The sequence below is a fragment of the Cervus elaphus genome, chromosome 14, assembly GCF_910594005.1.
Source record: "Cervus elaphus chromosome 14, mCerEla1.1, whole genome shotgun sequence".
Taxonomy (NCBI): Eukaryota; Metazoa; Chordata; class Mammalia; order Artiodactyla; family Cervidae; genus Cervus; species Cervus elaphus.
Window position 1 is genome coordinate 76,569,681 of NC_057828.1, and position 24,460 is coordinate 76,594,140.

At 38.3% G+C, this 24,460-nt stretch overlaps 1 protein-coding gene across 2 annotated transcripts in view; it reads right to left on the reverse strand.

Annotated features, from left to right (window-relative positions):
• Positions 1 to 24,460, reverse strand: part of LOC122708111 (membrane cofactor protein-like) — a 55,468-nt gene that overhangs the window by 22,247 nt on the left and 8,761 nt on the right. The window contains exons 4-8 of one of the 2 annotated variants that reach the window (XM_043924229.1): positions 13,585 to 13,670; positions 10,702 to 10,896; positions 2,831 to 3,013; positions 2,391 to 2,435; positions 1,245 to 1,283 (exon numbers count right to left, since the gene is read on the reverse strand). In XM_043924229.1, coding sequence (XP_043780164.1) covers positions 1,245 to 1,283; positions 2,391 to 2,435; positions 2,831 to 3,013; positions 10,702 to 10,896; positions 13,585 to 13,670 — 548 coding nt within the window. The remainder of the gene's footprint in view (positions 1 to 1,244; positions 1,284 to 2,390; positions 2,436 to 2,830; positions 3,014 to 10,701; positions 10,897 to 13,584; positions 13,671 to 24,460) is intronic. The other variant, XM_043924230.1, reaches the window with a different exon arrangement.

Genomic DNA, 24,460 nt, shown 5'->3' on the forward strand with positions numbered 1-24,460 from the left:
ACAGTGCAGATTCCCACTAGGACCATGTGATTAAACATTGGTGGGTCAATGAGTAAATATATGTAATCTTTATATATCACCCACCAAAAAAAAAAAATCTCTTTCCCCACAAAACTTCACAGCACTCACCAAGGTACTCAATGAGTCTACTCAGTGAGGGTACCAGGTTTATAGTAATTATAAAAAGATGTTCCAATTACCATATTAACATGAATGCTGCTGCTGCTAAGTCGCTTCAGTCCTGTCTGACTCTGTGTGACCCCATAGACGGCAGCCCACCAGGCTCCGCCGTCCCTGGGATTCTCCAGGCATGAACACTGGAGTGGGTTGCCATTTCCTTCTCCAAGGCATGAAAGTGAAAAGTGAAAGTGAAGTCGCTCAGTCGTGTCCGACTCTTTGTGACCCCATGGACTGCAGCCCACCAGGCTCCTCCGTCCATGGGATTTTCCAGGCAAGAGTGCTGGAGTGGGGTGCCATTGCCTTCTCCGGTTAACATGAATAATGCCCCTCAATTCCTCAAAATGTTAGGGCAGAAGGAAAAAAACAAACAGGAAGGCAGTAAGTGACATTTGAGTCATTAAACAATGGGAAACTGGAACCTATAGAAATGATGTTACTTGAGTGAGGTAACATATTCATTCAGAATAAATATACAATGCTTTATGAGTGAGGTCTGCCCAGGCTAGTGCTGTTCCTATCATTCTTCTTGTCTCTTGCTTCTGCTGAAACCTAAGAGAAGCCAGCAATAGCAGCCCTGAAATCAGGAAGACAATTCCTCCCACCACATCAAAGTAGTCTTCCAAGTCTTAGGCAAGAGTAACTGATCAGTTCCTGTCCCTGCCAGAAAACCCCCATTTCATTTCAATAAATAAGGGCAAATCTTACAAATGTATGTTAGTATACTACTTATGTAATTAAGAGTTATAAAAAGCAATCTATACTCAATAGTATAAAATCTTACAATTTTATACAAGTGACTAGTAAAATAAGACAAAAAACCTAAAAGAAAATTCCACTTCATGTTAAAAGGGCTTTAACTTATAATGAGTTCTGATAAGTTAACAAGAAAAACACTTCTGAAACCACACAGAAAAAATGAACAGAGGTCCAAAAATCAGTGAAAGTAGATTAAAAAATTCAGCTTCATTGATAATTAAAAATGCAACATTAGCACATGATATCATTTTTCACCCATTGCCTTATTAAGTTCTAAACTATGTAGATAGGATAAAGAGGTACTGAACCTGTTGAACTTGACACTGTAGTTGTATTTGGATGAGGACCTGGAAAAATAAATTTAACTCAATTCATCAGTCTCATCAGTACACAATATAGAATTAATTTTGATTTTTCATTTTTTAAAAGATTACTTCTCAAAATGAAAAATATACATACTTTCCAAACTCTGTTATTCTACTTCTGGGAAGTTAACCTAAAGAAGTATGTATACAAGTATATAAAATTGTACGTGTAAGAATGTTCACTATAGCTTTGTATTATGTAGAAGGTAGCAAGTAATAAATCATAAAAATCCTGTCTTCCCACTCTTTTCCTTGTCTTTTACTTCTGCTGCAACCAAAGAGAAGAGCCAGCAGTCCAAACAGTCGCTCAAGTCTTAGGAAGAGTAGCTGATCAGTAGTCCCTGCCAGAAAGTCTCTATTTCATTTCAATAAGTAGGGACTTTTCCTGCCCTTCAGTTATTATAAAACTTATTTTCTGCTGCCACAAAAAAAAGCCCAGTAAAGAAAAAAATAATAATTGCCTAAGTTGGAAGGAGGTGGGGGTGAGGACTAGAAACACCAATCTTGTTCTGAAGACAGCAGAAATTTCTCAGTTAAAATTATACTACTGAAAAAGAATCAAATTCCTCACTGGCAGGAAAATGAAACACATTCTTAGACCCAGATAACACCCTGTACAGGTGTCAACAGATCACTTTTAAAATGAATAAATGATCACTGTTGATGGCACAGATAACGTACATGTTAAAAAACAGAAGCTGTGGATCTTCCTCTGCACTAATACTAATTACAGTGAAACTGGGCATTAGGTGAGCTCCCTTTAAGAGCTTTCTAGACACCAGGCACTGTGCTAAGTGCTTTAAATGCATCCCATTGTAACTTTACTATTCACACAGTGAGGGAGGCATTCAATCATTACACATGTATATAAGCAAGTTTACACACATTAGCTAAGTTTAGGCATCTGTTTATGCCTGTGGACTATAGTAAATAATTTTAGACTAAGTACAAAAATGGCTGTAAGTGCATCCTCCCTCCTTCTCTGACCAAAAATTACAGCGAGTGTAAATCACCAGACACTTAAAGGATTTTGAAAATTCACAAAGAATTTAAAGGATATTGACAAATATGAGCAGGACTTTATGAAACCTGAGGCATGGGTAGTGGAAGGCTTAGTAGTAGCAGCAACTGGCGCTGGAAAACAAAAATATAAACTCATTGAATTACTTGGAATTTATCACTCTGTTCATTTACATGAATTATGCTTTTCATACTTATTTATGTAAAAATGCAATTGCTTTCATTTACACTAAAAAATGTTTCCTATCCATTTTACGTGTAAAGATGTTGAACAAGAGAAACTTACGCATCTGTGATGTACGTAACATCACATTTTAAGAGCCTATAAAAGGACAGAAAAATCAAAACAGCAGCTTTCTTTGTGAATTAGTTGTCATGCATGTAACATGGAAATGGCTACAAGGCAGATATGTGTACTAAGATTGTTTCTTTTCTGTTATTGTGTATCATCAAAATTTACTGTCAAAAAATAAATCTAAAAAAAAAAAAGGAGAAAGACACCTTCATACCTTGAGTACACGTTGGTATCGTGGGCTCCCAAGTACTGTTTGCGTTACAGACAATTGTGCTGCTGCCATGAAGGGAGAAACCCTGGTTACATTTAAATACAACTTGCGTTTTGTAGTAAAATTTTCTTCTAAATCCTGATACTATCATTCCATGTTCAACAACTGGATAGTCACATTTGACCACTGAAAAGTGGAGAAATTAAAAAATTAATGGAAATCTGCTTCACATAGGGGCAAAAATCTAGTACAAAGTAATAATTACCAGTGGGAAGAAAGAAGCAAAGAATGAAAGGCAGGATGTTAATTGAAAAAAAAAAAAGAAAAAAAGATTATTTGTGCATTTGACTTCCAGGGAAACAGATTTAGAGGAATCCAATGTTTTTCTACTAAGAACAGACTATCATTATAGTTTATTGGTTTTTCTACATTTTTTTCCCCCAGTGCTGACAAGTTTTGAAAAGGTCTGACTATCAGATATAAATTCAGGGTAAGTTCAAAAGTGACTTTTGATATTCTTCAGCTCTAGGATTTTTTTTAGCTCATGCTGAGACTAATTACATACCATGCTCTTTTAGAAAGGTAGTAAAGACTTTTGGAGAAGGTAATAGTTGGGCTCAAATTTAAAAGTTTAAAATTAGCCAGTCATGAAAAAAATACGAAAAAAAAATAAAGTTTTCAGACGGCAAAAACACACAGGAATTGGGATGTTCAAGAAACACAAAGGCCAATGTAATTAGGACAGTGTTTTCCAAATATTTTGGACTACAATCCAGAGATCAAGAAACAATTTTTAAGTTGTAAAGCAGTATGCAAGCATGCAGACCCAAGATAAGGTTTCAAGTTAATACTTAGCCCTCACACCAGTGTGCTCTGCTATTTCCCATTCTACTCTGCTTCTCCAGAAGTATATTACAGATCATGACACTCTAGCTTGACTTCAGGATCTACTAATAGGTTTTGCAGAACTTGGAAACAAAGCAAAACCAAAAAGCGCTGGACTGGGCAGTGACTTCAAGAGAATATCTTATGAGATTAAATCTGCAATAGATGCAAGTGAAAAAGTGAAACTGATAGTCACTCAGCCTTGTCCGACTCTCCGAGACCCTACGGACTGTAACCCGGCAGGTTCCAACTGACAGGACGTTCTCGGTTGTTTCCAGTGCGGGATGATTATGAGTAAGGATGCTATGAACATTCTCATGGAGGTTTCCACTTGTACATGTTTTCATTTGACTTGGATCGCTGAGTGTTAGTCCCTCAGTCACCTTCAACTCTTCGCGACCCTCTGAAACGTAGTCCACCAGGCCCCTCTGTCCACGGGATTCTCCAGGCAAGGACACTGGAGTGAGTTGCCATGTCCTTCTCTAGCGGATCTTCCTGACCCAGGGATCAAACCCTTAAGTGGATGCTTAACTGTATAAAATATTGCTAAATTGTGTTCCAAAATAGTCATACCACTTTGCATTCTTAACAGTAATGTATTGGAGTTTCAAATACATCATATCCTTACCAAAACATGGAATGATCAGTTACTCGTTTTAATTTCAGGCATTCTAATAGGTTTCTAGTGGTTTCTCATCATGGTGTTAAATTAGATTTTTGTTATTACTAATGATATTAAGCAACATTTCATATACTACATTGGCATTCACATTTCTTCTTTGGTGAAAAATTCTATTCAAATATGTTCCCCCCTTTTTTGTAAATTGGGTTGTTTTCTTCATATTGTTTTGAGAGTTCTTTATTTATCATAGCTTTAAGTCCATTCAGAAATGTCCTTGGCATATATTTTATCCCAGTCTATGGCTCTTTTTTCATTCTCCAATGTGTTTGAGAGCAGCACTTCTGAGATTTTAAGAAGCCTGGTTTATTTACTTTTCTTTAAAGGATAATGATTTTAAGGTTTTCAAAGAAATCTTTGGTTACTCATAAATATTTTCTATCTCTTCCCATAAAGTCTTAGAGTTTGGGTCTTACATTTGAATCTATGATCAAGTATCTTTTCCAATCACAAATCAACCACAAGAAGAAAACTGGAGAAAAATGCCACATGGAAACCAAAAAACATGTTCCTAAACAGTCAATCATTCACTGAAGAGATAAAAAAGAATATAAAAATATTTTTTAAGAGTAATGAAAATGAAAATGGTGTGTTTCAAATCTGTGCAACACAGGAAAAGCAGTCTAAGAGAGAAGCTTATAGCCATACAGGTTTACTTCAGGAACAAGAAAAGTCTCAAGTTAACAATCTACACTTACACCCATAGCAATAAAAGAACAACCCTCCCCACAAAATTTGCACAAGGAAGAAAATAATAAATAACAGAGTGGAAATAACTGAAATTGAGCTAAAAAACAATGAAGATAAGAGATGGTTCTTTGAAAAGATAAAATTGACAAATACATAGCCACACTCATAAAGAAACAAAAGAAAGGATCCAAGTAAATGAAATAAAAAATAGAGGTTACAACCAATACCACAAAAATACAAAGGATCATAGAGAATACTATGAACAATTATGCATCCAAAGTTGGAAAACCTAGAATAAATGGATAAATTCTCAGAAACATTCACTCTCCCAATACTGAGTCCAGAAGAAATAGAAAATGTGAATATACCGACTACTAGTAATGAAATTGAATCAGTAATCAAATAACTCCAAACAAACAAAATAAGGATTACGTGGGTTCACAGGTGAATTGCAATAAACATTTAAAGAACAGTTAACTTCTACTTCGAAAGACAGTGTATAGAAATGAATAAAGCGAGCCATCAGTTCAGTTCAGTCGCTCAGTCGTGTCCGACTCTTTGCGACCCCATGGACTGCAGCACGCCAGGCCTCCCTGTCCATCACCAACTCCCAGGGTTTACTCAAACTCATGTCCATCGAATTGGTGATGCCATTGAGCCATCTCATCCTCTGTCATCCCCTTCTCCTCCTGCCCCCAATCCTTCCCAGCATCAAGGTCTTTACCAATGAGTCAACTCTTTGTATCAGGTGGCCAAAGTATTGGAGTTTTGGCTTCAGCATCAGTCCCTCCAATGAACACCCATGACTGATCTCCTTTAGGATGGACTAGTTGGATCTCCTTGCAGTCCAAGGGACTCTCAAGAGTCTTCTCCAACACCACAGTTCAAAAGCGTCAGTTTTTCGGCACTCAGCTTTCTTCACAGTCCAACTCTCACATCCATACATGACCACTGGAAAAACCATAGCCTTGACCAGACGGACCTTTGTTGGAAAAGTAATGTCTCTGCTTTTTAATATGCTCTCTAGGTTGGTCATAACTTTCCTTCCAAGGAGTAAGTGTCTTTTAATTTCATGGCTGCAATCACCATCTGCAGTGATGTTGGAGCCCCCCAAAATAAAGTCTGACACTGTTTCCACTGTTTCCCCATCTATTTGCCATGAAGTAATGGGACCAGATGCCATGATCTTAGTTTTCTGAATGTTGAGATTTAAGCCAACTTTTTCACTCTCCTCTTTCACTTTCATCAAGAGTCTTTTTAGTTCCTCTTCACTTTCTCCCGTAAGGGTGGTGTCATCTGCATATCTGAGATTATTGATATTTCTCCTGGCAATCTTGATTCCAGCTTGTGCTTCTTCCAGCCCAGCATTTCTCATGATGTACTCTGCATATAAGTTAAACAAGCAGGGTGACAATATACAGCCTTGACGTACTCCTTTTCCTATTTGGAATCAGTCTGTTGTTCCATGTCCAGTTCTAACTGTTGCTTCCTGACCTGCATATAGGTTTCTCAAGAGGCAGGTCAGGTGGTCTGGTATTCCCATCTCTTTCAGAATTTTCCACAGTTTATTGTGATCCACACAGTCAAAGGTTTTGGCATAGTCAATAAAGCAGAAATAGATGTTTTTCTGGAATTCTATTGCTTTTTCGATGATCCAGCGGATGTCGGCAGTTTGATCTCTGGTTCCTCTGCCTTTTCTAAAACCAGCTTGAACATCTGGAAGTTCACAGTTCACATATTGCTGAAGCCTGGCTTGGAGAATTTTGAGCATTACTTTACTAGCGTGTGAGATGAATGCAATTGTGCGGTAGTTTGAGCATTCTTTGGGATTGCTTTTCTTTGGGATTGGAATGAAAACTGACCTTTTCCAGTCCTGTGGCCACTGCTGAGTTTTCCAAATTTGCTGGCATAGACTAGGGGAAAATAGAACTGCCATATGATCCAGCAATTTACTTCTGGGTATTAATCCAAAGAAAGCAAAACATTATTCAAAAAGATTTATGCAGCACTTTTTTCATTACAGCATTTTTTTACAATAGCTAGCAAGTTCAGTTCAGTCATTCAGTCGTGTCCGACTCTTTGCAACACCATGAACCACAGCACGCCAGGCCTCCCTGTCCATCACCAACTCCCAGAGTCCACTCAAACCCATGTCCATTGAGTGCGTGATGCCATCAAACCATCTCATCCTCTGTCATCCTCTTCTCTGTCAACAAACTGTGGACAATTCTTAAGGAGATGGGACTACCAGATCACCTTACGTGCCTCCTGAGAAACCTGTATGGAGGTCAAGAAGCAACAGAACCGGAACAATGGACTGGTTCAAAATTGGGAATGGAGTATGTCAAGGCTGTATTTTGTCACCCTGATTATATAATTTATATGCAGGCTACATCATGTGAAATACTGGGCTGGATGAAATATTAATAACCTCAGATATGCAGATGACACCACCTAATGGCAGAAAGCTAAGGGGAACCAAAGAGCCACTTGATGAAGGTGAAAGAGGGGAGTGAAAAAGCTGGCTTAAAACTCAACATTCAAAACAAGAAATTATGGCATCTGGTCCCATCACTTCATGGCAAATAGGGAAAAAGTAGAAACAGTGACAGACTTTATTTCCTTTGGGCTCCGAAATTACCGTGGATGGTGGTTGCAGCTATGAAATTAAAAGATGATTGCTCCTTAGAAGAAAAGGTATGGTCAACCTAGACAGCATATTAAAAAGCAGAGACATCACTTTACCAACAATGGTCCATCTAGTCAAAGCTATGATTTTTCCCGTAATCATGTATGAATGTCAGAGTTGGACCATAAAGAAGGTTGAGTGCCACAGAATTGATGCTTTCGAACTGTAATGCTGGAGAAGACTCTTGAGAGTCCCTTGGACAGCAAGGAGATCCAACCAATCAATCCTAAAGGAAATCAACTCTGAATATTCATTGGAAGGACTGATACTAAAGCTGAAGCTCCAATATTTTGGCCACCTGATGTGAAAAGCCAACTCACTAAAAAAGACCCTGATGCTGGGAAAGACTGAAGGCAGGAGGAGAATGGGATGACAGAGGGTGAAATGGTAGGATGGCATCATCAACTCAATGGACATGAGTTTGAGCAAGCTGTGGGAGATAGTGAAGGACAGGAAATCCTAGTGTGCTGGAGTTCATGCGGTTGCAAAGAGTCGGAAACGACTTAGTGACTAAACAATAAGATATGGAAGCCACCTAAGGGTAGTAACGGGTGAAAAAGATGTGGTATGTATACAAAGGAATATTACCCAGTCACAAAAAGAATGAAATCTTTCCATTCATGACAGCATTGATGGACCTAGAGGGTATTATGCAAAGTAAAATGTCAGTCAGAGAAAGACAAATACCATATGATTTCATTTATATGTGGGATCTACAAAATAAAACAAATGGGCTAATAAAACAGAACTAGATTCATGGATACAGAGAACAAGTGATTGACTGAGAGGAGGTGGTTGGGAGGATGCGCAAAATAAAAGAAGTGGATTAAAAGGCACAGACTTCCAGTTATCAAATAGATAAGCCATGAGGCTACGACATACACAATAGACAATATAGTCAATAGTTCTGTACTTACTCTAAATGGCGACAGATGGGAACAAGACATCATGGTGATCAACTTGCTTTGATCTTGTAAAAGTCAAATTGCTATCTTGTACACCATCTGGTCTTGGCATCAGAGAAATGCTGTCTTCATGAAATGAGTTGAGGATTCCCTCCTTTTGTATTTTCTTAAGGCTTTGGGTAGAACTGCTATCATCTATTCCTTAAATGTTTGGTAGAATTCCCCAGTGAGGACACGGGGTTTATAGTACTCTTTGTGAGAAGGTTTAAGCTGTCAAATTTATAGGCATACAGTGGTTTGTTTTCTTCCTTATTATTCTTCAAATGTCTGTAGGATATTTTGTGAGGTTCTCCTTTTCACTCTTGTAACTGGTAATTTGTATCTTTTTTCCTGTCAGACTGTCTATAAGTTTATGTATTTCATCTATTTTCTCTAAGAACCAGGCTGATTTCTTCGATTATCCCTGTTTTTGTGTCTCTTCTCAATTTCATGGATTTCTAACTTTATTATTTCCTTGTGTTTTCTTGCTTTGGGTTTAATTTGCTCTTCTTTTTTAGTTTTTTATGGTAGAACTTAGATGATTTATCTGAGACTTTTCTGTTTTTCTAACATAAGTATTTTACGTTAAAAATATCTTTCTGAGCAATACTTTTGCTGTATCCCACATCTTTTGATATACTGATCTGCTGTGTTCTAATTTTATTTGATTCAAAACACTTCCTAACTGTTCTTTTGACTGCTTCTTTGACTCATGGGTTCCTTAGTAGTGCCTTGCATACTTTTCAAATATTTGGGAATTATACATATAACTTGATTTGATTTCTGCATTCATTATATTGTGATCAGGTACTATACAGGTAAAAGTTTCAATATTTTAGAAATAAATGTGTTAAAAAATAAAGTGTGATATTAGAGAATGTCCCATGTACATTTGGAAAGAATAAATATTTTGCTATCATTCAGTATCTCCTTCAAGAATCACATATCCTCCCATGTCTCCCTGCTTTCGGTTAACGTGAAGTCATCAATCACTGTTGTTGAAACAAATTTTGTCCAGAAGTTAACAATGTTATCAGTGAGTGGGTCAGTCTTTCTTTTTTTGTGTGTGATTCACTGTTTTTTATTATTGTAGCTGACATACAATATTGTATTAATTTCAGGTATATAACATAGTGATTTGATTTTTTTTTATTTGATATTTTTTATTCATTATGCTAGTTACCATCTGTCACCATGGAAAATTGTTAAAATATTATTGACTCTATTTCCTATGCATATATTATATTCCTGTGACTTATTTATAACTGGAGGTCTGCACCTTGCTAATTCCCTCACCGTTTGTCTGTCCTCCCTTGTCGCTCCCCTCTGGCAACTATCAGTTTGCTTTCTGTATTTATGAGTCTGTTTCTGTTTTGTTTGCTCCTTTGTTTTGCTTCTTAGATTCCACATATAAATGAAATCATAAGGTATTTGCTTTTCTCTAACTTAGTTCACTAAGCATAGCACCTTCTATGTCTATAGTATTGCCACAAATGGCAAGATTTCACTTTTTTATGGCTGAGTAATATTCTATTACACACATACACTATACCACACCACATCTTCTTTATCCATTCATATATTGATGGATACTTAGTGGGTTAGTCTTTTAATATTCCTATAGTCAGAACTGTCAGAGATCTTGTAATACAAGATAAAATTTTCTTATTTCTTAAGCCAGGGTGTGTTGAGTTTTCTGATGCTTTCAAACAAACAAGAAAACCAAAAAGTTCTAGCTCGTGCATATACACAGTAGCTCATGATGTATAAATTGGAATGCCAAGGACATGTGGAGTGACTGGTGGGGAGCTCTACAACTAGAATTATCTTTTAATTTGATTTGACCAATATTTAATTGAATTAGAAGTCAGTTTAGCAAGAGGAGTGACTATTTATGACTGTTTTGTTTACTTGTAGGTAAAACTATTTATGAAGTGCTTCCATGGTATTTGAGGACTCAGAAGGAAATAAATGGAAATATTATTACCTTTACACTCTGGAGGGTCACTGCTCCATCTGTCATGATCAACACAAACAAGCCTGCTCTCTCCAACAAGAGAATATTCATCTGGTCCATTTGAAGGATCACACACATAAGTAACTATTTCATTATATTGATATTCATCCTTGTAAATGGTAAATCTTCCATTTTTTATATTTCCAGGTGTGGAACACAAAATCCCTTTAAAGCGGGGAAAAGGACATGAAGCAAAGATAAAATAGTAAGACAGCATTAGCAAAGTCCTATGAACTTCCTTCAAATAATTCATAATATATGATTAATATAAGCTAGCTGTGACTCCCAATATCCAATTAGAAGAAAGTCTCTATGTCAAATGTATTATCTCAAATTCAAACCATTAATTTAGAAGTTAACTTTTAGAATAAAGCTTATTTTCTGAAATATGATATACATATATTTATCTGCAAGGCCATTCTAAGTTTTGTTTCATCATCATAAAAGAGGCTGACAATTTAATGCTAAAATGTACTTGTGATTAAAAATAAAACTCTGTGCTAAGAAAATCCTTTATGATTTATAAATACCTCCACTAACAAATTGATTGTTAACATTGATACTGAGTATTACTGTCGTTTTTCAATTTCATCCCTATGAGAGTAAGGTTAAATTTTTCAGAGGCTACAAACTATGTGATTTTGCTATAGGCTGAATCCAAATGTCTTCCTTTAAGCCAGATATTAAAGTAATTTGCAGACTTCCTTGGTGGTACAGTGGATAGGAATCCATATGTCAGTGCAGAGGACATAGGTTTGATCCCTGGTCTGGGAAGATTCCACATGGTGTGGGAAGCTAAACTTGCGGGCCACAACTACTGAAGCCAGAGCGTTCCAGGACCTGCAAACCGCAACTAATGAGCGCCTGTGCTGCAACTACTGAAGCCCTGCATCGAGAGCCTGTGCTCTGCAACAAGAGAAGTCACCACAATGAGAGGCCTGTGCACTGAAAAGACTAGCCTCCAGGATTCTTGCCTAGAGAATCCCAGGGACAGAGGAGCCTGGTGGGCTGCTGTCCATAGAGTCGCACAGAGACAGACTCGGCTGAAGCACTCAGCACGCATGCATGCATTGGAGAAGGAAGTGGCACCCCACTCCAGTGTTCTTGCCTGGAGAATCCCAGGGACCAAGGAGCCTGATGGGCTGCCGTCTATGGGGTCGCACAGGGTCGGACACGACTGAGCGACTTAGCAGCAGCAGCAGCGGCAGATCACAGGAAAACATGTGCAAAATCACCAGCTATTACAGAAATTCAAATCAGAAAGACAATGACATATCACCTCACACTGGTCAGAGTGGCTATCACCAAAAAATTCCACAAACAACAAATGCTGGAGAGGCTGTGGAGAGAAGGAAGCCCTCCTGCACTGTTGGTAGGAATGTAAATTGGCACAGCCACTATGGAGGACAGTATGGAGGTTCCTTAAGAAACTAAAAATAGAGCCACCATATGACCCTGCAATCCCACTATTGGGCATATATCTAGAGAAAAACATGGCTCGAAAAGATACATTCACCCCAATGTTCATTGCAGCACCCTCTATGCTGGCCAAGACATGGAGACAACCTAGGTGTCTATCGACAGAGGAATGGATAAAGAAGAGGTGGCATATATACACATATACACACAATATATACACACAGCCATTAAAAAGGATGAAATAAGGCCATTTGCAACAAAATACAGATGGGCCTAGAGAGTGTGATCTTGAGTGAAACAAGTCAGACAGAGAAAGAGAAACATCATATGGCATCCCTTGCATGTGGAAACTAAAAAGAAATGATACAAATGAACTTACTTAGAAAACAGAAAGAGACTCACAGACTTAGAAACAGAAAGAGACTTAGAAACTTAGAAGACTTAGAAACTTAGAGACTTAGAAACAGAAAGAGACTCACAGATTTAGAAAACAAACTCAGGGTCGCCAAGGGCAAGGGTTAGTTAAGGACTTTGAAAAGGTCATGTAAACAGTGCTATATTTAAAATGGAAAACCAACAAAAACCTATTGTATAGCACATGGAACTCTGCTCAATGCTATGTGCCAACCCGGATGGGAGGGGGCTTTGGGGAAGAATAGACACATGTATATGTACGGATGAATTCCTTCACTGTTCACTGAAACTATCACAAAATTATTAATCAACTATACTCCAATACAAAATGATTTTGGTGTAAAAATAAATTAATTAATTAAATAAAATAAAAAGAGTAGCCTCTTGCTCACAGTAACTAGAGAACGCCTGTGCATAGTAACAAAGACCCAGCATAACAAAAAATAAATTAATTAACTTTAAAAAATTAAAAAGTGTGCATGGAATCTAGAAAAAGATTAAGTAATATGGAAAAATGTAAAACAGTACCACAATTCTCACTATTTGTTTTAAAATTTTTTGATTTTTCATAAAAATTTGTTGCATATATTTACATGTATTGAGCTTGCTCTTCTTAAAAATGAATTAATAATTATTAAAATTATTATTAAAAAATTTTCAGCTTTAATTCCAATATAATAAATATCAATAGACATAACCCATATAAAGAAAAGCTCTTGGGTGTCTACTCTAGTTTAAAAGAATAAACAGGTCCCTGCATCAAAAGGGCTTCCCTTGAAGTTCAACTGGTAAAGATTCTGCCGGCGATGTGGTACACCTCGGTTCAATCCCTGGGTTGGGAAGATCCTCTGGAGAAGGAAAAGGATACCCACTCCAGTATTCTGGCCTAGAGAATTCCATGGACTGTATAGTCCATGGAGTCGCAAAAAGTCAGACACAATTGAGTGCCTTCACTCACAGTCACCACATCAAAAAGTTTGAGAACTGCTGCTCTAGATTCTAAAGAGGGGATATACTTACTTTCACACATTGGGGAATCATCATTCCAGCTCACATTGTTTTCAGAAATTTCACAATGTAGAATTCTTTCTCCAATCAGATAAAAACTAAATGAGAAAAGAAAAGTTACTATGTTCTTTAGCAATTAGAAGATGTGGATAACAATGAAAAAAAAAGTTCATAGGGTTGTCTTTCTACATTATAGTAAATTGAGGAAGAAGTTTCTTAAAATATCATGGATATGCTAAATCTGGAACTCAACTGAATAGAGAGTTCTGCATGTGGACCCACTTCGGCCTACAGTAAAATGTGCAAATTACTGTCACGCTTGTCAGTGTAGCCCGTCTGCTGCCTCTGGCACGTGTATCACACACTCACTTCTACTCTTTGCTCACACCATTTTGCTCAGTAAGGACTAAGCAGAGAGATCAGGGCCCTAGAACTTGCCTGCCTGGGTTCAAGTTCCAGCTCCATGACTGCCTTGAGCTTGAGAAATCCCTTAATGCTTCCTTAATGCTTCCCCTACACAACTCGTGGGGTTGTTCTGAGGATTGGATGAGTTAGCCTCTGGCACACAGTGAGTACTAGGCAAGTTTTAACTCTTATTAATATTTTTAGATCAGAATACACACCCACCTTCTTTTACTGCTCTTAAACTTTCTGAGATTTTAACAAACTGAAGGTGCGTGGCAACCCTGCATCAAGCAAGTTTATTTGTGCCATTTTCCCAACAATGTTTGCTCAGTTTGTTTCTCTTGTCACATTGTGGTAAATATCACATATTCCAAACTTTATAACTATTATTATATTTGTTGTGGTCATCTGTGATCAATGCTATTGAATGTTACTACTATGACTTACAGCGGGCTCAGATTTGGCAATATGCTATTTTAAAGTTAATGTATGTATGCTTTTTAGATATAGTTCTACTACACACTTAGTAGGCTATGGTATATGTTGTTGCTGTTGTTTTTGTAAACATATGTAAAAAGCTCATTTGACTTGCTCTATTGTGGTGGTCTGGAACTGAACCTGCAACATCTCCAAGGTATGTCTTCACCTTCCTAGGATTATGGGTTCCCCTTGGTGGCTCAAGGGTAAAGAATCTGCCTGCAGTGCAGGAGACCCAGGTTCGATCCCTGGGTTGGGAAGATCCCTTGGAGTAGGAAGTGGTAACCCACTCCAGTTTTCTTGCCTAGAGAAGCCCATGGACAAAGGAGCCCAGTGGGCTATAGTTTATAGGGTTGCAAAGACTCAGACATGACTCAGTCACCTGACTTCTTAGGAATAGCTCAGGAATACTCCTACTTGATGAAATCTCTGATGATTTAAATTCACAATACACACTCTCCTCCTTCTGGAAGTTCACTGTAATGATTGTGAGTGATTCTATCTATTTGATACTTCTTATTTACTACTATGCTTTGACCCCTCTCTGTATATGCTGTATTTCTCAAGAAGGATACAACTTCTTTAGGAAAAATCTACGTATTAAGAGTTTTGGCATCCCTCAAAGTATCTAGCTGAGCCTCTCTATATAAATATTCACTGAATGTTCCATTACTTTTAATTGACTACATTAAAAAATACCCTATCTGCTTCCAGCTGACTTTTTCCACAAGGCTCACTCATTGATTTTAGATTGCAATGTGTATTTCTTTTTTTTTCCATTTTGCAATGTGTATTTCTGGGATGACAGCAATTTAAGAGGCATCAGGAATCTGTCTCCCCACCTTGATAACAATTGCACAGGTAGAATCTGCCTGATGTCACTATTTTGGAACACTGCCTTCTGTTGATGGTTTACAGTTTCCAGGTGAAGATGTAGACAGGTAAATTGACTTGTTTTGGTCAATTTAAACTCTTGTTTAACACAGTGGTAGCTACCCATCCTCACCCATAGAAGTGTAGCAGGGATCTCTGCATGATCTCTGCATCAGAACAGCTTACAAGTTGCTTATGGGAGACAAGGTGGTCAAAAAGGACACTGCCCTCCGAATATGAGGATCTGTGTTCTTATCACTGATTGCTGCTTCTGATCACAGATAATCAAAGAGATGGACTTCCATTTTTGTCACACCTCGCACCATTCTTGCAAGCCCCTTCTATCCTGGATGAAGTAACCTAAAGGGGCTTAAATATTTAGTGGCCTTTGTTCCGCCTTTCATTGTTTGCTTTTTCCCCTTTCAGGAGGCAGACATTCACCATCAGGACATTCAAAAGCAACTGCATATGTAGGGGAAATAAGTAAGTGACAGTGTGTGCCCAGGGAAGACCTGAGACAATCTTCAGTTTATATATCAGGCTGATCTTCATCACAGAGATACAAAAACATGAACATGAAAGAGCAATCCCCAGGTAAGAGGGGAAATCTAACTTTCGGAATTACCAAAGTATTAGATTCAAGTGTTTTTTGTTCAGTAAGAAAATCACAACACATATAAAGAAACAGGAGTGCGAGCCATTCAAAGGAAGAAATAAAAGAAATTGTCTTTGAAAGAGAACTGTTGGCAGACGAACTAGACAAAGACTTTAAAATAACTGTCTTACGAAGGCATTTGCAGTGGTAAATCAGTTAATGTCAGTTCTGCTGCCTGATTTTTCTTCAATGAGGGGCTAAGCGGGAGACATAGAGCTGCAGATCTTTATGAACACCCTGCAAGTAAGAACATCACTCTTAGGGTCAAGTTCAATGTCCCCACTGAGAATATCAAAGCTAAAATCCAAGAAAAGGAAGACATCCTGTTTGCCTAACAGTTTTGAATTTTGGGGGCAAATGGCTGGAGGTTGACCGCACACTCCCAGACCACAAATTCAAGAAAGGATTCAACTTGCACTTGGTGCTTTGCCTGTAGGGTGGCATCACCGAGTCTTCCTTCCACAAGTTTGCTCCAAAATACACTGCCAGTAAACGACCTCTCACAAGTATTGGCTCACTTCAGTCTCAGTGCTGCCGACTGCCACAAGAAGAAATGTGTCCACGCCAACAACCTGCGCCTCCAGAAGAACATTAAATGATTCCCATACTTTGGTGCCTCTTTGCCGGCAGGGAGGTCTCTTGCCTAAACCCCAAGGTCCCGGGCCCCCAATAAAATTTGACAGAAAAAAACGACTGCCTTAATGATGCTTAAAAAACTAAAGGAAGAAATTTAGAAAATCAAGAAAAGATGTGTGAAACATGGAAATCTCAAACAGGAGACAGGAAAACTAGAAAGAAGCCTAAAGGAAATCCTGGAGTTAAAAAGTTGTTCTGTCATTAAGTCATGTCCTACTCTTTGTGACCCCCATGGATGGCAGCACGTCAGGCTCCCCTCTTCTTTACTATCTCCTGGAGTTTGCTCAAACTCATGTCCATTGAGTCAGTGATGCCATCCAACCACCTCATCCCCGGCCGCTCCCTTCTCCTTTTGCCTTCAACTTTCCCCAGCACCGCTACGTTCATTGCTGCATAAGGTAGACAAGATACAGTAGCTAACTATATGCCCTTCAGGAGACTAAAGGGATTAAGAACATATGGATAAACAAACACAATGGACTATATATAGCTCAGCCATAAACACAGGGAAATCTTGCCATTAGCAACAACATAGGATAGGCCTAGAGAATATTATGCAAAGTGAGAAAAGCAAGAAAGAGAAATATAAATATTGCATGATTTCATCTATAAGTGCAATTAAACACAAAGCAAATGAAAAACAACAAAACAGAAACACACTCCAGTCACAGAGAACAAAAAAGTGGTTTCCGGAGGGAGCGGGTGGAGGGAGAAATGAATCAGGTGAGTGAAATGAAGAGGTACAAATTTCCAGTTATGAAAGAAAGAGGTTATGAGGATGAAAGTAGGAAACCAGTAATAACTGTGCAAAACCTTGTATGGTGACAGATGATAACTTGATCATGGTAATCACTTTTAAATATATAGAAATATCAATCCCTATGTGATGTACCTGAAGTAATTTAGTTTGTAGGTAAATTATTCTTCAATTAAAGTAAGAAACATAATGTTACAACTTAAGGAATTAGTGAAAGAAGATTTCAACCCAAAACTACCAGAAGGAAGTAAATAATAAAAGATTAAAGTAGTAAAATAGAGAAGAGAAATTAGTAAAGAATGTCAATGAAACCAAAAGTTGGTTTTCCAAAAGAGCAAAGACACTGACAAACCCTTAGTTAGATGGACTAAGAAAAAAAGAAAAATCTAAATTACCCAAATCAGAAATTAAATGGGGATATTATCACTTAGGTCTACAGAATTAAAAATATTATGAGACCTCTATGAATAATTTAATGCCAACAAATGATAGCCTAGATACAATGAACAAATCCTTGTAAAACAGTATCTACCAAAACTTCATTAAAAAATTACAAAATTTGAATTGAATATGACTTGAATATGACTTGAATATGATGAATTGAATATGAAGTGAGTAGATTGAATCAGTAACCAAAAGTCTTCCATTAAAGAAAAAGTCCTGAATCTGATGTTTTTCAACTCTTTAATTCTGCTAGATGTTTAAAAGAGAAGTTATGCCAATCCTTCTACAAGAGGGGGATTTCAAGATGGCTGAGAAGTAAAACATAGAAACCATCTTCCTCCCCACAAATACACCAAAATAAATCTGCCTGTGGAACAACTCCTATAGAATATCTACGGAATGCTGGCAGAGACCCCAGACTTCCAAAAAGGCAAGCTAATTTCCACGGGGTAGGGCAAAAGAAATTTTTAAAAAAAGGAGACAAAGGTATGGGGACATGTCCTGTGCCTCTGGGAGGGAGCTCTGAAGGAGGGAACGTTCCTACACACTGGGAGATCCCCTAGTGGGCGGAGGAAGGGGTGAGCTTCAGAACCTCAGAGGGGAGCACAGCAACAGGTATTTGGAAAAAGAAGTGGAAAGACTTCACCACAGACATCAGTGCTGACAGCACTCCCCAGTCTGAGACATTTGTTAGCTCGCCTGCCATGTTGAGCGGTGGCTGGGTGTTGGGGCTCAGGCTTTGGCGATCAGACCATAGGGAGAGGACTGGGGTTGAGTGTCATGATGAAAGCCTGAGGGGCCTGGTGCAACACAGCCGAGGGACTCCAGGGAAAAGCCTGTGCCAGCCAGAGAGGTAAGAGGTCGTTGCTGTGGGGGCCTTCCAGCTCTGCGTGCTTGCAGACGGCAGGACACTGCCTTCGTGAATGCCAGAGGTGAGATGCGCTGCGGTCTATGGTCCCAGAGGTGGGCAAGCAGGCTGGCTGCCACCAAAGCAAGCGCCAGAGATAGGTGGCAAAGTGCCACGGCAGAACCCCGCCCCAGAGGTTGGCATGACGTCCACCGCGGCTCCCACCAAGCTGTCAGCAGGCAAAAGCCACTGCCCATACCTGTGCTGCTTGGCGCTGCCAAGGGGCCCTCGACCTGGGGCCAGTTCCCCTGGGGGAGCAGGCGACCTGCCTGAGGCTGTAGTAACTCCCTACAGGTCTCTGTGGCCACAGGTTTTCCTTGCACTTCCCAACTGCTTCCGCCGCATCATTCCCTCTGCCCAGACTGACTATGCAAGTGAGCCCTAATAAGCCGCAGCTTTTGCCTGCATTGTCTGGGCGGGGAACACACACCAGAGGATGGTCTATAAAAAGAGATGGGGCCAAAACCAAAACTGGGCACCAGGGACTCAGAGGAAGAGAATTCCTTTGTGTAGCCCCACGAGCAGCAGACTAAATCCCCACAATTAACTTAAGGCTGTGGACTTTGAGGGCAACTGTAGACTTTGTAAGCAAGTAAAAGCTGGAGTAAAACCAGACCTACATCTGAGCTGACCCCACAGTGCCCACAGCAGATTCCAGAGACCTTCCTAGAATTTTTGGAGGCCTTCCTGAGCAGGCAGACTTGCTGGAGATCTCTGTGTGACTTGGACATGGAGAACTGAAAGCCACAGGAAAATATTCTTCTTACTACCAATCTTTCTCTCTATATTTTTCCTTTCTTCTTTTTTGTATTGTTTTATTGTTGTTCTTTACTATTGCTTTTATTTTTCCTCTACTTAATGCTTTTTGCTTTTAAATAAATTTTTTCAAATGTGTTTCCTAATTCCACAGTACTTTCTCATTATATTACAGTTTTCCTCATGTTTTTGATTTTGTATTTTTGCTAGTCTAGTTTCTGTTTGTTTTCACTTATGGATTTGTTTATGGTTTAATTGCTCTCTTCATTTTTTTGTTCCCATTTTCATTCTTTAAAAAATATATATTTTTTTGAGTTTGTGAGTTTGATAGTATGTTATTATATGTTAAATGCTGCTTTTGATATTTTTCTTGGGCCTTTGTCCATTATTTGTTTGTTTGAATTTTTCTTTTTCTTCTGTCTTTTTCTTTTTCTTTCTCTTCTGTGCTGTATGGCTTGTGGAATCTTGGTGCTCCAGCCCTGGGGTTAGGCCTGAAACTCTGAGATAGGAGACCTGATCCATGATGTTAGACCACCAGAGAACTTTCAACCTCATGGAATATTAATTGGCAAGAACTCTCCAAAAGGCCTCTATCTCAACAGTATGACCTGGCCTGACACAAAGGCCAGCAAGTTCCAGTGCTGGACACTTCATGCCAAACAATTAGCAAAACAGAAATAGGACCCTACCCATTAGCAGACAGTCTGCTCAAAGCCATACCAATGTTCACGGACATCTCAAAATACACTACTGGGTGTATAGCACTGCCCTTTAGAGACAGGATCCACCTCCAACCACCATTACAGGCCTGAGCACTCCCTACCAGGAAAACAACCCCACCCACGGGGGACAGACACCACAAGTAAGAGGAACCACATCCTGGCAGCCTGTGAAAAGCAGACCCAAGCACAGTAAATTAAACAAACTAAAAAGACAAAGAAGCATGTAGCATGTGAAAGAGCTGGGTGAGAACTCACAAGACCAAACAAATGAAGAGAAAATGTGCAGTCTACCTGAAAAAGTTCAGAGTAATGACAGTAAAGATGACCCAAAGCCTCAGAAATAAAATGGAGGCACAGAGAGAGAGAATGGAGGCATGGATGGAGAAGACACAAGAAATGCTTGATAAGGACTTGGAAGATGCAACGAGCAAGGCAACAACCGGAACAAAAAGCGCACTGGAGGGAGCCGATAGCAAAATAACGGAGGCAAAAGAATGGTAAGTGAGCAGGAAGATAGAACGGTAGAAATAACTGAAGCAGAGAATAAGGAAGAATGAAAATAAGTGAGGACAGTCTCAGAGACCTCTGGGAAAACATTATGCAAACCAACATTCAAATTACAGAGGTCCCAGCAGAGAATGAGAAAAAGAAAATTATGAGAAGATATTTGAGGAGATTACAATTAAAACCTGTAACATGGGAAAGGAAATAGCCACCCAAGTCCAGGAAGCCCAGAGAGTCCCATTTGGGATAAACCCAAAGAGAAACATGCCAAGACACATGTTAATCAAGCTAACAAAAATTAAACATAAAGAACAGATATTGAAAGCAGCAAATAACAAATTGAAAAGCAACAAATAACATACAAGGGAATCTCCATGAAATTAACACCTGGATCTTTCAGGAGAAACTCTTCAGGCCAGAAGAGAGCAGTAGGATATACTTAAAGTGATAAAAGGGAAAAACCTACAACTAAAATTACTCTACTCAGCAAGGATCTCATTCATATTCAATGGAGAAATCACAAGTTTACAGATGAGCAAAAGCTAAGAGAATTCAGAACCACAAAACTACCTTTACAACAAATGTTAAAGGAATTTTTCTAGATATGAAACAAAATATAAAGACCTAAAAAAAGGCCAAGCAATAAAGTAAATGGTAATAGGATCATACATATCAATAATTACCTAAATGTATGCATCCAAACAAAAGACAGAGATTGGCTGAATGGGTACAAAAACAATACCCTTATATATGCTATCTATAAGAGACTCACTCTAGACCTAGGGACAAATATAGACTGAAAGTGAGGGGCTGGAAAAAGATATTCCAGGCAAATAGAAATCAAAAGAAAGTTGGAGCAGTAATACCCACATCAGATAAACTAGATAGACCAAACTAAAGACTGCTACAGAGACAAGGAAGAACACTACATAATGACCAAGGGATCAGTCCAAGAAGATACAACAATTACAAATACATATGCACTGATCATAGGAGCACCTCAATACATAAGGCAAATGGTAACAACTATGAAAGGGGAAATCAATGGTAACACAACAATGCATTCACACCAATGGACTGGTCATCTAGACAAAAAATTAAAACTAATAAGGAAATGTGAGCCTTAAACCACACACTGAACCAAATGGAGCTAATTGATATCTACAGACATTCCATCCAAAAGCAGCAGAATTCACTTTTTTCTCAAATGCAAATGAAATATTCTCCAGGATATGTCACATCTTAGGTCAGAAATCAAGGCTTGGTAAATTTAAGAAAGTTAAAATTGCATCAGGTATTTTTTGTGACCACAGTAGTATAAGATTATTTATCAACTGTAGGAAAAAAATTAAAAAAACACAAATACATGGAGATTAAACAATATGCTTCTAAATATGCTTCAGTGACCAAGAGGTCACTGAAGAATTCAAAGAATATATAGAAACAAATGACAATGAAAACACAAAAATTGAAAACCTATGGGACTCAGCAAAAATAGTACTAAGAGGGAGGCTTGCAGCAATACAAGCCTACCTCAAGAAACAACAGAAACATCAAATAAACAGCTTAACCTTACACACAAAGTAACTAGAAAAAGAAGAAAAAAAACCCAATAATTAGTAAAAGGAAAGAAATCATAAAGAGCAGAGCAGATATAACTGAAAAAGAAATGAAGGAAACAATAAAAAAGATTAATAAAACTAAAAATTGGTTCTTTAAGAAGATAAAATTGACAAACCTTAGCTAGATTCATCAAGTTAAAAAAAAAGATTCAAATCAATAAAATTAGAAATGTAAAAGGAGAAGTTACAACAGAAGATGCAGAAATACAAACGACCATAAGAGAATACTATGAGCAACTCTATGCTGATAAAATGGACAACCTGGAAGGAATGCAAAAATTTTTTGAAAGGTACACTCTCCTAAGACTGAACCAGAAAAAAAGAGAAAATATGAACAGACCAATTACAAGTACTAAAATTGAAAGTTAATTAAAAAATTCCCAACAAATGAAAGTCCAGGATGAGATGTTTTCACAGGTGAATTCTATTAAACATTTAAAGACGAGTTAACATTCTCAAACTATTCTAAAAATTACAGAGGGAAGAACACTTCTAAACTCATTCTATGAGGCCACCATCATGCTAATAAAAAAGCCAGACAAAGATACCACATAAAAGAAAATTATAGGCACTATTATTGAAGAACATAGATGCAAAAATCTTCAACAAAATACTAGCAATTCAAATTGAACAATACATTAAAATGTACCTCCACCATTATGAAGTGGGCTTTATCCCAGGAAAGCGAGGATTTTTCAATATCCACAAATCAATTGGCGTGATACACCATGTGAACAAATTAAGAATAAAAGCCCTATGATCACCTCAATATATGCAGAAAGAGGTTTGACAGAATTCAACACCCATCTACAAAAACTTCCCAGAAAGTGGTCACAGAGGGAACCAACCTCAACACAATAAAGGCCATATATGAGAAACTCACAGCAAACATTTTTCTCAGTTGTGAAACATTGAAAGCATTTCCTCTAAGATCAGGAAGAAGACAATGGTGCACACTCTCACCATTATCATTCAATATAGTTTTGGAAATCCTAGCCATGGCAATCAGAGAAGAAAAAGAAATATTGAATCCAGAATTGGAAAAGAAGACGAAAACTTGCACTGTTTGCAGATGACATGATACCATACAGAAAAAACCCTAAAGTTATCACCATAAAATTACTAGAGCTAATCAATAAATTTATTAAAGTTACAGGATGAAAAAATTAATGGAGAGAAATCCCTTGCATTCCTATACACTAACAATGAAAAATCAGAAAGAGAAATTAAGGAAACAATCCCATTCACCACTGCAACAAAAGCAATAAAATAAGGAATTAACCTACCTAAAGAGTCAAAACATCTGTATGCAGAAAACTACAAGAAAGAAATCCATGATGACCATAATAGATGGAGAGATATACCATGTTCTTGAATTGGAAGAATCAATATTTTCAAAATGACTATACTACTCAAAGCAATCTACAGAGTCAATGCAATTCCTATGAAACTAACAATGGCATTTTTCACAGAAGCAGAACAAAAATTTCACTATTTGTATGGAAGTGCAAAAAATCCCAAATGGCCAGAAAAATCTTGAGAAAGAAAAATAGAACTGGAGGAATCAACCTTCCTGACTTCAGAATATGCTGCTGCTGCTGCTAAGTCACATCAGTCGTGTCCGACTCTGTGCGACCCCATAGACAGCAGCCCACCAGGCTCCCCTGTCCCTGGGATTCTCCAGGCAAGAACACTGGAGTGGGTTGCCATTTTCTTCTCCAATGCATGAAAGTGAAAAGTGAAAGTCAAGTCGCTCAGTCATGTCTGACTCTTTGCAACCCCATGGACTGCAGCCTACCAGGCTCCTCTGTCCGTGGGATTTTCCAGGCAAGAGTACTGGAGTGGGGTGCTGCTGCCTTCTCCATCAGACTATGCTACAAAGCTACAAAGCTACAGTCATCAGGACAGTATATGGTACTGGCACAAAAACAAAAATAAAAACAAACAGAACAAGATAGAAAGCCCAGGAATAAACCCACACGGCCATGGGTACCTTATCTTTGACAAAGGTGGCAAGAATACATGATGGAGAAAAGACAGTCTCTTCAATAAGTGGTGCTGGGGGAAATGGACAGCTATATGTAAAAGAATGAAATTAGAACACTTCCTAACACCATACAAAAAAATAAC